Genomic DNA, 12468 nt, shown 5'->3' on the forward strand with positions numbered 1-12468 from the left:
GAATTTTTGAAGAGATTTACAAATGAGACAACACCTAAAAAACAGGTTAATAATATAAAAAGATGCAAAGCGATTCAATCAGCCATCCAACCTGCACATACTGAAAAACAATTTGTCAAAAACAGCAACACAAGATTCGCCATCTAAAACCTTCAGTGGACAGTCTTGCTACAGCTATGGCTTCCCTTCCTCCAGAAAAACACTGGGTATAGCTGTTAACAACATCTGTAAGTGTTAACAGATCACAAATGAGGGACATGGAAAATTGTTATGGAATTAAAAAAAAATAATGATAGGAATGTGCTAATACAATTAACAAGAAACCAGTATAGGAAAAGTGTGTGATGAGTGAACAGGGAATTGTGAAGGAGATGAGAGCAGTAGCGGACCTACTCAACAGAGGTCCCTGGTGTAAGATTTTGTAGGCCCCCCAAAGGTAACTCAATAAAACACAATAAAACACAAAAGTAATAAATTACATTCTGCTCAATATAATGATTTTGAGGATAGATTGATGGACCTGCAACTTGCACTAATACAAAGTTCCCCTGCATTAGGATTGTACACATTGGGCATATGCCTATATATAGGCTGGTTTTTATGGGCTGGACCAATGGTAGTTCTAACCCTGGGGGTTACCGGGTAGATGGACATAGTGACAATATACAGAGAATAACTTTAAATAGAGAGCAATGGCACATATGAAATGTGACTGAATGTGCTTATAGAAAATAACAGCAATACTTCAATAATGTATGTGGAAAATGATAAACCACTGGGATTTCGTTATCTACAAGCTACAATCTAATCTGTAATACTTTTACCAAAATCCAAAGAAAATACACTTGGCACTAATTTGCTTAAAGGGACAGTATACACCAATTTTCATATAACTACATGTAATAGACACTTCTATAAAGAATAAGATGCACATATACTGATATAAAAATCCAGTATAAAACCATTTTAAAAAGGAACTTAGAAGCTTCCAGTTTAGCTCTGTTGAAAAGGTAGCTGGAAAGCCCACTGCAAGTGGTTCTATAGCAAAACGAGAAGACACTCCCCACATATTCCCTTCCTCTGCATATGAAAAGACTCTTTACACAAACAGGAGCAAGCTGCAGTAGGTATACGTTAGTATTCTTCTAAAACTGTGGGCTTGGTTAGGAGTCTGAAAATCAGCGCAATGTTATTTAAAAATAAGCAAAACTATACCTTTTTATTAAAAAAACCTGTATAGGCTATATAAATGGATCATCTACAAAATATTTATGCAATGAAAAATCTAGTGTATAATGTCCCTTTAATGATAAAGTTAAGAGCGCCCATGGTCAAATGGTAAGCAAATAGTTAGGCCTGGGTGTCCCAACTTTACTGACATGGCTGATGAGATACTGGTTTCGGTGGCTCAGTAAAATCTACGTCTCTCCATCATGTTTTGTACTATGCTTCTGCCAAAATGATAACTTGCTCGTTCTAAACGCTGAGACTTAGAGGTTCCCAATCTCTTTATGGCATTACACTTACATATTTGTTTTTAAGATAACGATTATTGTACATTTGGTAGACCTTGGTCTATATCTGGGTACAGCTATCACAGGGATTCCTGAATTCTTTCTATACATCCTCCCAATTCCATATCTCTCAACACTCTGCAGATTGCATCTTTTGTGGCCCTCATGGCACCCACTCGATCCATCCAGATACGAAGCATGGCATACTGAGCGTCTTGGATACGTTTATTCTCTTGCTCAGAAATGTCAATATCATAATCACTCAGGCCTAAGCGTCTGACAAACTCCTTCCAGCGGTTCAACGGGATGCTGTTTATGAGAGTATAAACTTCTGAATCTGCAGAAAAATGACAAACAGTTAGTGGGGGATAGAAAAAAAGAGAGTTACATAGAAAACAAGGAGAGGTACTAAGACAATTAATGGAATGAGAAGCAGAGTAAATAGGAAAAATTACAATCAAGATAATTCAGACAAAAGAGAATAAGACATTGGCCCCAAGTTATCAAAGTCTGGCGGACCTGATCCGACAGTGCGGATCAGGTCCGCCAGACTTCGCTGAATACGGCGAGCAATACGCTCGCCGTATTCAGCATTGCACCAGCAGCTCACAAGAGCTGCTGGTGCAACGCCGCCCCCTGCAGACTCGCGGCCAATCGGTCTTTGTGACCGCTGCTTCATAACTGCTGTTTCTGGCGAGTCTGATGACTCGCCAGAAACACGGGGCATCAAGCTCCATACTGAGCTTGATACATATGCCCCACTAACTGTTCCTCTATGAGTACCAGATCAAACGGCTTGTAAACTATTTGTATTTAATTGCACAGTTATATGTGAGTACAGCTTCCCATGCAATATTTGTATTTAATTGCACAGTTATATGTGAGTACAGCTTCCCATGCAATATTTGTATTTAATTGCACAGTTATATGTGAGCACAGCTTCCCATGCAATATTTGTATTTAATTGCACAGTTATATGTGAGCACAGCTTCCCATGCAATATTTGTATTTAATTGCACAGTTATATGTGAGTACAGCTTCCCATGCAATATTTGTATTTAATTGCACAGTTATATGTGAGCACAGCTTCCCATGCAATATTTGTATTTAATTGCACAGTTATATGTGAGCACAGCTTCCCATGCAATATTTGTATTTAATTGCACAGTTATATGTGAGCACAGCTTCCCATGCAATATTTGTATTTAATTGCACAGTTATATGTGAGTACAGCTTCCCATGCAATATTTGTATTTAATTGCACAGTTATATGTGAGCACAGCTTCCCATGCAATATTTGTATTTAATTGCACAGTTATATGTGAGCACAGCTTCCCATGCAATATTTGTATTTAATTGCACAGTTATATGTGAGCACAGCTTCCCATGCAATATTTGTATTTAATTGCACAGTTATATGTGAGCACAGCTTCCCATGCAATATTTGTATTTAATTGCACAGTTATATGTGAGCACAGCTTCCCATGCAATATTTGTATTTAATTGCACAGTTATATGTGAGCACAGCTTCCCATGCAATATTTGTATTTAATTGCACAGTTATATGTGAGCACAGCTTCCCATGAAATATTTGGCTTTTCCAGAAGCCATATTCAACATTAACAACAAGACAATTAACAATTAAGACAAGAAAAAAACACTTCTTCCTGGAATACAAAAGAGCCCCTGCCTAGGCTAAAGGGACAGTCAGATAGGGCATGCAACTTTAAACAACTTTCCAATTTACTTGTATCATCCAATTTGTCTTGTTCTCTTGGTATTCTTTGTTGAAAGCTAAACCTAGGTATTCTCATATGCTAGTTTATAAACCCTTGGAGGCCGCCTCTTATCACAGTGCATTTTGACCGTTTTCCCACAGCTAGACAGTATAATTTAATGCGAGCCATATAGATAACATTGTGCTCACTCTCTTGGAGTTATTTATAAGTTAGCACTGATTGGCTAAAATGCAAGTCTGTCAAAAGCACCGAGATAAGGGGGCAGTCTGCAGAGGCTTAGATCATCACAGAGGTAAAAAGTATATTAATACAATCGTGCTGGTTTTGCAAAACTGGGGAATGGGTAATAAAGGGATCATCTATCTTTTTTAGATAATAAAATTCTGTCCCTTTAAATCAGCCAAAAGATTTCTTCCTTTCACTGTGATGTATTTTTCCAATTTCTTCACCTTTGTTTGCTAAATGCCATTATCTGAATGCTGCATTTTATGCGTCATTTGACTATTTCTCAGTAAGTCTAATTCGGTGACCACACATAAAAGCTGTTCATTATTATCTTTATGACTACCTAGGTAGTGACATCCAAGGCTCATTAATAAACTGCTGATAGACAAGCAAGTGAAATGGTTTAGTCACCTGGAGCAAAATGGTATCATTCCTCTGGATAGTGATCAAAACTCATGATTACTATATTTCTTTATATTCGCTACTGATGCACAAACATGGTCAATATAACATCTTCCAAAAACAATCCATTTCTTAATACAATTCATATATTTCTTTATAAAATCCCACTAATAAATATTAGGGTTAGGGTTAATATTGCTCTCTATAAGCCTCAATACTAGTAACACCTATAGTCTGTATAATCTGCACAAATTCTGTATGCAGCCACTCACTATATTGTTTAATACATGTACACTCTATCACACTAAATATTGCACCACACTCCCTATAGAACCCCCACTCGCTATATTGTTTCATACATGTACACTCTATCACACTAAATATTGCACTGCACTCCCTATAGAGTCCCCACTCGCTATATTGTTTCATACATGTACACTCTATCGCACTAGATATTGCACCGCACTCCCTATAGAGCCCCCACTCACTATATTGTTTCATACATGTACACTCTATCACACTAGATATTGCACTGCACTCCCTATAGAGTCCCCACTCGCTATATTGTTTCATACATGTACACTCTATCGCACTAGATATTGCACCGCACTCCCTATAGAGCCCCCACTCACTATATTGTTTCATACATGTACACTCTATCGCACTAGATATTGCACCGCACTCCCTATAGAGCCCCCACTCACTATATTGTTTCATACATGTACACTCTATCACACTAGATATTGCACTGCACTCCCTATAGAGTCCCCACTCGCTATATTGTTTCATACATGTACACTCTATCACACTAGATATTGCACCACACTCCCTATAGAACCCCCACTCGCTATATTGTTTCATACATGTACACTCTATCACACTAGATATTGCACTGCACTCCCTATAGAGTCCCCACTCGCTATATTGTTTCATACATGTACACTCTATCACACTAGATATTGCACCGCACTCCCTATAGAGCCCCCCACTCACTATATTGTTTCATACATGTACACTCTATCACACTAAATATTGCACCACACTCCCTATAGAACCCACACTCACTATATTGTTTCATACATGTACACTCTATCACACTAGATATTGCACTGCACTCCCTATAGAGTCCCCACTCGCTATATTGTTTCATACATGTACACTCTATCACACTAAATATTGCACTGCACTCCCTATAGAGCCCCCCACTCACTATATTGTTTCATACATGTACACTCTATCACACTAGATATTGCACCGCACTCCCTATAGAGCCCCCCACTCACTATATTGTTTCATACGTGTACACTCTATCACACTAGATATTGCACCGCACGCCCTATAGAGCCCCCCACTCACTATATTGTTTCATACATGTACACTCTATCACACTAGATATTGCACCGCACTCCCTATAGAGCCCCCCACTCACTATATTGTTTCATACGTGTACACTCTATCACACTAGATATTGCACCGCACGCCCTATAGAGCCCCCCACTCACTATATTGTTTCATACATGTACACTCTATCACACTAGATATTGCACCATATACGCACTCCCTATAGAGCCCCCCACTCACTATATTGTTTCATACATGTACACTCTATCACACTAAATATTGCACCACACTCCCTATAGAACCCACACTCACTATATTGTTTCATACATGTACACTCTATCACACTAGATATTGCACTGCACTCCCTATAGAGTCCCCACTCGCTATATTGTTTCATACATGTACACTCTATCACACTAGATATTGCACCGCATTCCCTATAGAGCCCCCCACTCATTATATTGTTTCATACATGTACACTCTATCACACTAGATATTGCACCGCACTCCCTATAGAGCCCCCCACTCACTATATTGTTTCATACGTGTACACTCTATCACACTAGATATTGCACCGCACGCCCTATAGAGCCCCCCACTCACTATATTGTTTCATACATGTACACTCTATCACACTAGATATTGCACCATATACACACTCCCTATAGAGCCCCCCACTCACTATATTGTTTCATACATGTACACTCTATCACACTAGATATTGCACCGCACTCCCTATAGAGCCCCCCACTCACTATATTGTTTCATACAGGTACACTCTATCACACTAGATATTGCACTGCACTCCCTATAGAGCCCCCCACTCACTATATTGTTTCATACATGTACCCTCTATCACACTAGATATTGCACCGCACTCCCTATAGAACCCACACTCACTATATTGTTTCATACAGGTACACTCTATCACACTAGATATTGCACCACACTCCCTATAGAGCCCCCCACTCACTATATTGTTTCATACAGGTACACTCTATCACACTAGATATTGCACCGCACTCCCTATAGAGCCCCCACTCACTATATTGTTTCATACAGGTACACTCTATCACACTAGATATTGCACCGCACTCCCTATAGAGCCCCCCACTCACTATATTGTTTCATACATGTACACTCTATCACACTAGATATTGCACCGCACTCCCTATAGAGCCCCCCACTCACTATATTGTTTCATACAGGTACACTATCACACTAGATATTGCACCATATACGCACTCCCTATAGAGTCCCCCGCTCACTATATTGTTTCATACATGTACACTCTATCACACTAGATATTGCACCGCACTCCCTATAGAGCCCCCCACTGACTATATTGTTTCATACATGTACAATCTATCACACTAGATATTGCACCGCACTCCCTATAGAGCCCCCCACTCACTATATTGTGTCATACAGGTACACTCTATCACACTAGATATTGCACCACACTCCCTATAGAGCCCCCCACTCACTATATTGTTTCATACATGTACACTCTATCACACTAGATATTGCACCATATACGCACTCCCTATAGAGTCCCCCGCTCACTATATTGTTTTATACATGTACCCTCTATCACACTAGATATTGCACCGCACTCCCTATAGAGCCCACCACTCACTATATTGTTTCTTCATGTACACTCTATCACACTAGATATTGCACCATATATGCACTCCCTATAGAGCCCCCCACTCACTATATTGTTTCATACAGGTACACTCTATCACACTAGATATTGCACCGCACTCCCTATAGAGCCCCCCACTCACTATATTGTTTCATACATGTGTGACAGACCCTTCTGTCAGGACTGAAAGAGTTAACTGTGTTTAGCTTTAAGAATCTAATTTCTAAAGACAGGTTTTCTGGCCTCAGCTATTGTGTGCTATAATTACATTTAAGTAATAAACAGGCCATTGTTTAATCACCCTCAGAGAGCAGACGCTAGGTGATAAGACAAGCCAAATGTGTTTAAGTTGTTATCTGCCTAAGTAAAGTATTTAAGTAATGTAATTCTACTGTTTCATGTCAAAAGGGCGTCTTCCCCTTTTTATCTAAATGTACAAGAGTCTTCCAACCCCCCCATCTGGGGTCAAACCTGTATAAATACTAGGCATCTAGCCTTTAATAAATGACATTCTGTTTTAAACCTGAAACTGGCTGGGTTGTGAATTGCTGATTCCCTATGCAGGACATTGTTCATCTGGTATTAACCCTTGGTATCCTGTTGGTACCGTAACATTGGTGGCAAGCGACGGGAGAATCCTTATCGCCCAGAAGAGCAACTACACAAGGCAGTAACCTCAGGAAGAGGGGGATTATTACAATACTGACTAAGATGGAAAGAGTACCAGGGACAGAAGGAACCAATGGGCCCAGCATATCAGACAGAACCCCCGCAGAAGCAAGCTTTGATCGGGCGGTTAAAATAAGACTGGCACATTATGGCCCCAACCCATCTGTGGAAATTATCGACCGGGTCATAGCAGCTGTGGAGGCCAACCTAATTCGCCAAAGCGGCGCTGCAGCAAACCCAGTGGAAAAGAGAAAAGTAAATTTTGCAGCTTTTAAAAACTTCCTGGAAAGAGAAGGAGAGATTGATGGGTACCTTGCGGATTTTGAGAGGCAATGTGCACTACACAAGGTACCCGCAGAGGACTGGGTCACGATATTATCTGGAAAATTATCCGGCCGGGCCAGAGAGGCTTTTCGGGCCATTCCAGATGAACAAGTCAGGGATTATAATACTGTAAAAGAGGCTCTGCTCTCCAGGTATGCGGTTACACCGGAGGCATACCGGAGGCGGTTCAGAGACACTGTTAAATTAGCTGGAGATTCCTACCTTGAGTGGGCATGTAAGGTGCACCGCACAGCAGCTCACTGGATAGCGGGGTGCCAAGCCGTATCTGGGGAAGAGGTGCTGCAGCTATTCCTGTTGGAACATTGCTTCGACAAGTTACCCGCAGGAGTTCGAGAGTGGGTTCGGGACCGTAAACCCTCCACCCTGCATGAAGCGGCTCGCTTGGCAGATGAGTATACGGATGCCCGCAAACTGGACACTGCTACCACTAAGCCCCCTGCCAGAGTGGAGTACAGACCCCCAGTCACCCCAGCACCTGCCAGTTACCAACCCCCAGCGCACCGCTATACCACACGGTCTCGGGCCACGAACTACCCTCAGAGAGCCCGGTTCAATTCGCGGGGCTACTCACAACCTATTCGGTGCTTTGGATGTAAGCAACTAGGGCACAAAAGACCAGAGTGTCCCCTAAACGCAGCGAACCAAGCACAGTCCTGGAGAAGACCCGCCGGCAGAACCCCACGTAACCCTCAGCCTGCGGCCCGCTACGTAGAGGCGCAAGAATGCTGGGGCATCCTACATGAGGCAGACCTTGTGCAAGCTGCCCACCGGAATAACCAGCAACTGGTTAAAGTGAATGGGAAGGAGGTCAGTGGTCTACGGGATACTGGTGCTACCATGACCTTGCTTCGAAAGAACTTGGTGTCTGAGAAACAGCACACTGGAGACACTGTGGCTGTGAGGGTAGCAGGGGGCACTGTGTTCCGCCTACCTGTTGCCAGGGTACATTTGGATTGGGGAGTGGGCGCTAGACCTGTGAATGTGGGGGTCATGAAGGATTTACCCGCTGATGTTCTCCTTGGAAATAACTTGGCCCCCCTTGTTTCTGGCTATGCTCCTATGGGTCCCGCTGATGTTAACCCTGTGACTACCCGTGCCCAGATCCGTGCAGCAGAGACTGACCCCCCTGCTGCTAAGTCCCAGGACGCTGAGCTCAGTAAATCTCTATCCGCTATTGATACGTGGAAGTCCCGTTACAATGCGCTGATGAAGGAGAAGAGTCACGTAGAGGATGAAATGGTCACGTTAAATAATCATGTAACAGTGCTAGCAGGAGAGAAGAGGAGTGCAGAGGAAAAAGCACGTTTAGAACAGGAATCTCTGCTAGACAGGCTGCACCGACAGACTGCAGAAAACACCAGCTTGAGAGTGGAACATGAAACATTAAAGACAAACTTAGTGACACTGGAGGAGAAGCTGACGCTGGCTCATAGTGAGGTGCAGCAACTCAAGGGCACCCTATGTCAGTATGAAGGGATTGTGGATACCTATAAAGAGCAGGTACAGAAAACTCGTAAAGAAGCTGATGAGATTTTGAAGGACTGTTTAGCCCTAGTCTGGGCACTGAGGAAGTTGAACCCTTGTTTGTATGGACAGGAATTCTCTCTCATAACGGGAATACAAATGGATTGTCCCAGCAAACTGACATGCCTACCACCCCTTAGTCCGGTCATCCCCAGGTTGACCCGCAAAAGGGTCAAGCCGGGTCTGCCGGAGTGTTCCACAAGGGGGGAGCTATGTGACAGACCCTTCTGTCAGGACTGAAAGAGTTAACTGTGTTTAGCTTTAAGAATCTAATTTCTAAAGACAGGTTTTCTGGCCTCAGCTATTGTGTGCTATAATTACATTTAAGTAATAAACAGGCCATTGTTTAATCACCCTCAGAGAGCAGACGCTAGGTGATAAGACAAGCCAAATGTGTTTAAGTTGTTATCTGCCTAAGTAAAGTATTTAAGTAATGTAATTCTACTGTTTCATGTCAAAAGGGCGTCTTCCCCTTTTTATCTAAATGTACAAGAGTCTTCCAACCCCCCCATCTGGGGTCAAACCTGTATAAATACTAGGCATCTAGCCTTTAATAAATGACATTCTGTTTTAAACCTGAAACTGGCTGGGTTGTGAATTGCTGATTCCCTATGCAGGACATTGTTCATCTGGTATTAACCCTTGGTATCCTGTTGGTACCGTAACAACATGTACACTCTATCACACTAAATATTGCACCGCACTCCCTATAGAGCCCCCACTCACTATATTGTTTCATACATGTACACTCTATCACACTAGATATTGCACCGCACTCCCTATAGAGCCCCCCACTCACTATATTGTTTCATACAGGTACACTCTATCACACTAGATATTGCACCGCACTCCCTATAGAGCCCTCCACTCACTATATTGTTTCATACAGGTACACTCTATCACACTAGATATTGCACCGCACTCCCTATAGAGCCCCCACTCACTATATTGTTTTATACATGTACCCTCTATCACACTATATATTGCACCGCACGCCCTATAGAGCCCCCCACTCACTATATTGTTTTATACATGTACCCTCTATCACACTAGATATTGCACCATATACGCACTCCCTATAGAGTCCCCCGCTCACTATATTGTTTCATACATGTACCCTCTATCACACTAGATATTGCACCGCACTCCCTATAGAGCCCACCACTCACTATATTGTTTCTTACATGTACACTCTATCACACTAGATATTGCACCACACTCCCTATAGAGCCCCCCACTCACTATATTGTTTCATACATGTACACTCTATCACACTAGATATTGCACCGCACTCCCTATAGAGCCCCCCCACTCACTATATTGTTTCATACATGTACACTCTATCACACTAGATATTGCACCGCACTCCCTATAGAGCCCCCCCACTCACTATATTGTTTCATACATGTACACTCTATCACACTAGATATTGCACCGCACTCCCTATAGAGCCCCCCACTCACTATATTGTTTCATACATGTACACTCTATCACACTAGATATTGCACCGCACTCCCTATAGAGTCCCCCACTCACTATATTGTTTCATACATGTACACTCTATCACACTAGATATTGCACCGCACGCCCTATAGAGCCCCCCACTCACTATATTGTTTCATACATGTACACTCTATCACACTAGATATTGCACCACACTCCCTATAGAGTCCCCCACTCACTATATTGTTTCATACAGGTACACTCTATCACACTAGATATTGCACCGCACTCCCTATAGAGCCCCCCACTCACTATATTGTTTCATACATGTACACTCTATCACACTAGATATTGCACCGCACTCCCTATAGAGCCCCCCACTCACTATATTGTTTCATACAGGAACACTCTATCACACTAGATATTGCACCGCACTCCCTATAGAGCCCCCACTCACTATATTGTTTCATACAGGTACACTCTATCACACTAGATATTGCACCACACTCCCTATAGAGCCCCCCACTCGCTATATTGTTTCATACATGTACACTCTATCACACTAGATATTGCACCGCACTCCCTATAGAGCCCCCCACTCACTATATTGTTTCATACATGTACACTCTATCACACTAGATATTGCACCGCACTCCCTATAGAACCCCCACTCACTATATTGTTTCATACATGTACACTCTATCGCACTAGATATTGCACCGCACTCCCTATAGAACCCCCACTCACTATATTGTTTCATACAGGTACACTCTATCACACTAGATATTGCACCGCACTCCCTATAGAGCCCCCCACTCACTATATTGTTTCATACAGGAACACTCTATCACACTAGATATTGCACCGCACTCCCTATAGAGCCCCCACTCACTATATTGTTTCATACAGGTACACTCTATCACACTAGATATTGCACCACACTCCCTATAGAGCCCCCCACTCGCTATATTGTTTCATACATGTACACTCTATCACACTAGATATTGCACCGCACTCCCTATAGAGCCCCCCACTCACTATATTGTTTCATACATGTACACTCTATCACACTAGATATTGCACCGCACTCCCTATAGAGCCCCCCCACTCACTATGTTGTTTCATACAGGTACACTCTATCTCACTAGATATTGCACCGCACGCCCTATAGAGCCCCCACTCACTATATTGTTTCATACATGTACCCTCTATCACACTAGATATTGCACCGCACTCCCTATAGAGCCCACCACTCACTATATTGTTTCATACAGGTACACTCTATCACACTAGATATTGCACCGCACTCCCTATAGAGCCCCCCACTCACTATATTGTTTCATACATGTACACTCTATCACACTAGATATTGCACCGCACTCCCTATAGAGCCCCCTACTCAGTATATTGTTTCATACAGGTACACTCTATCACACTAGATATTGCACCGCACTCCCTATAGAGCCCCCCACTCACTATATTGTTTCATACAGGTACACTCTATCACACTAGATATTGCACCGCACGCCCTATAGAGTCCCCCACTCACTATATTGTTTCATACGTGTACAATCTATCACACTAGATATTGCACCGCACTCCCTATAGAGCCCCCCAC

General features: G+C 42.5%; 1 protein-coding gene across 2 annotated transcripts in view; it reads right to left on the reverse strand.

Annotated features, from left to right (window-relative positions):
- Positions 1-454: 454 nt before the first annotated feature.
- Positions 455-12468, reverse strand: part of LOC128643688 (tumor necrosis factor receptor superfamily member 1A) — a 51356-nt gene continuing 39342 nt past the window's right edge. For both annotated transcript variants that reach the window (XM_053696523.1, XM_053696522.1), the window contains one exon: positions 455-1851. In XM_053696523.1, coding sequence (XP_053552498.1) covers positions 1595-1851 — 257 coding nt within the window. In that variant the 3' untranslated portion in view covers positions 455-1594. The remainder of the gene's footprint in view (positions 1852-12468) is intronic.

The sequence above is a fragment of the Bombina bombina genome, unplaced genomic scaffold (assembly GCF_027579735.1).
Source record: "Bombina bombina isolate aBomBom1 unplaced genomic scaffold, aBomBom1.pri scaffold_1037, whole genome shotgun sequence".
Classification (NCBI taxonomy): Eukaryota; Metazoa; Chordata; class Amphibia; order Anura; family Bombinatoridae; genus Bombina; species Bombina bombina.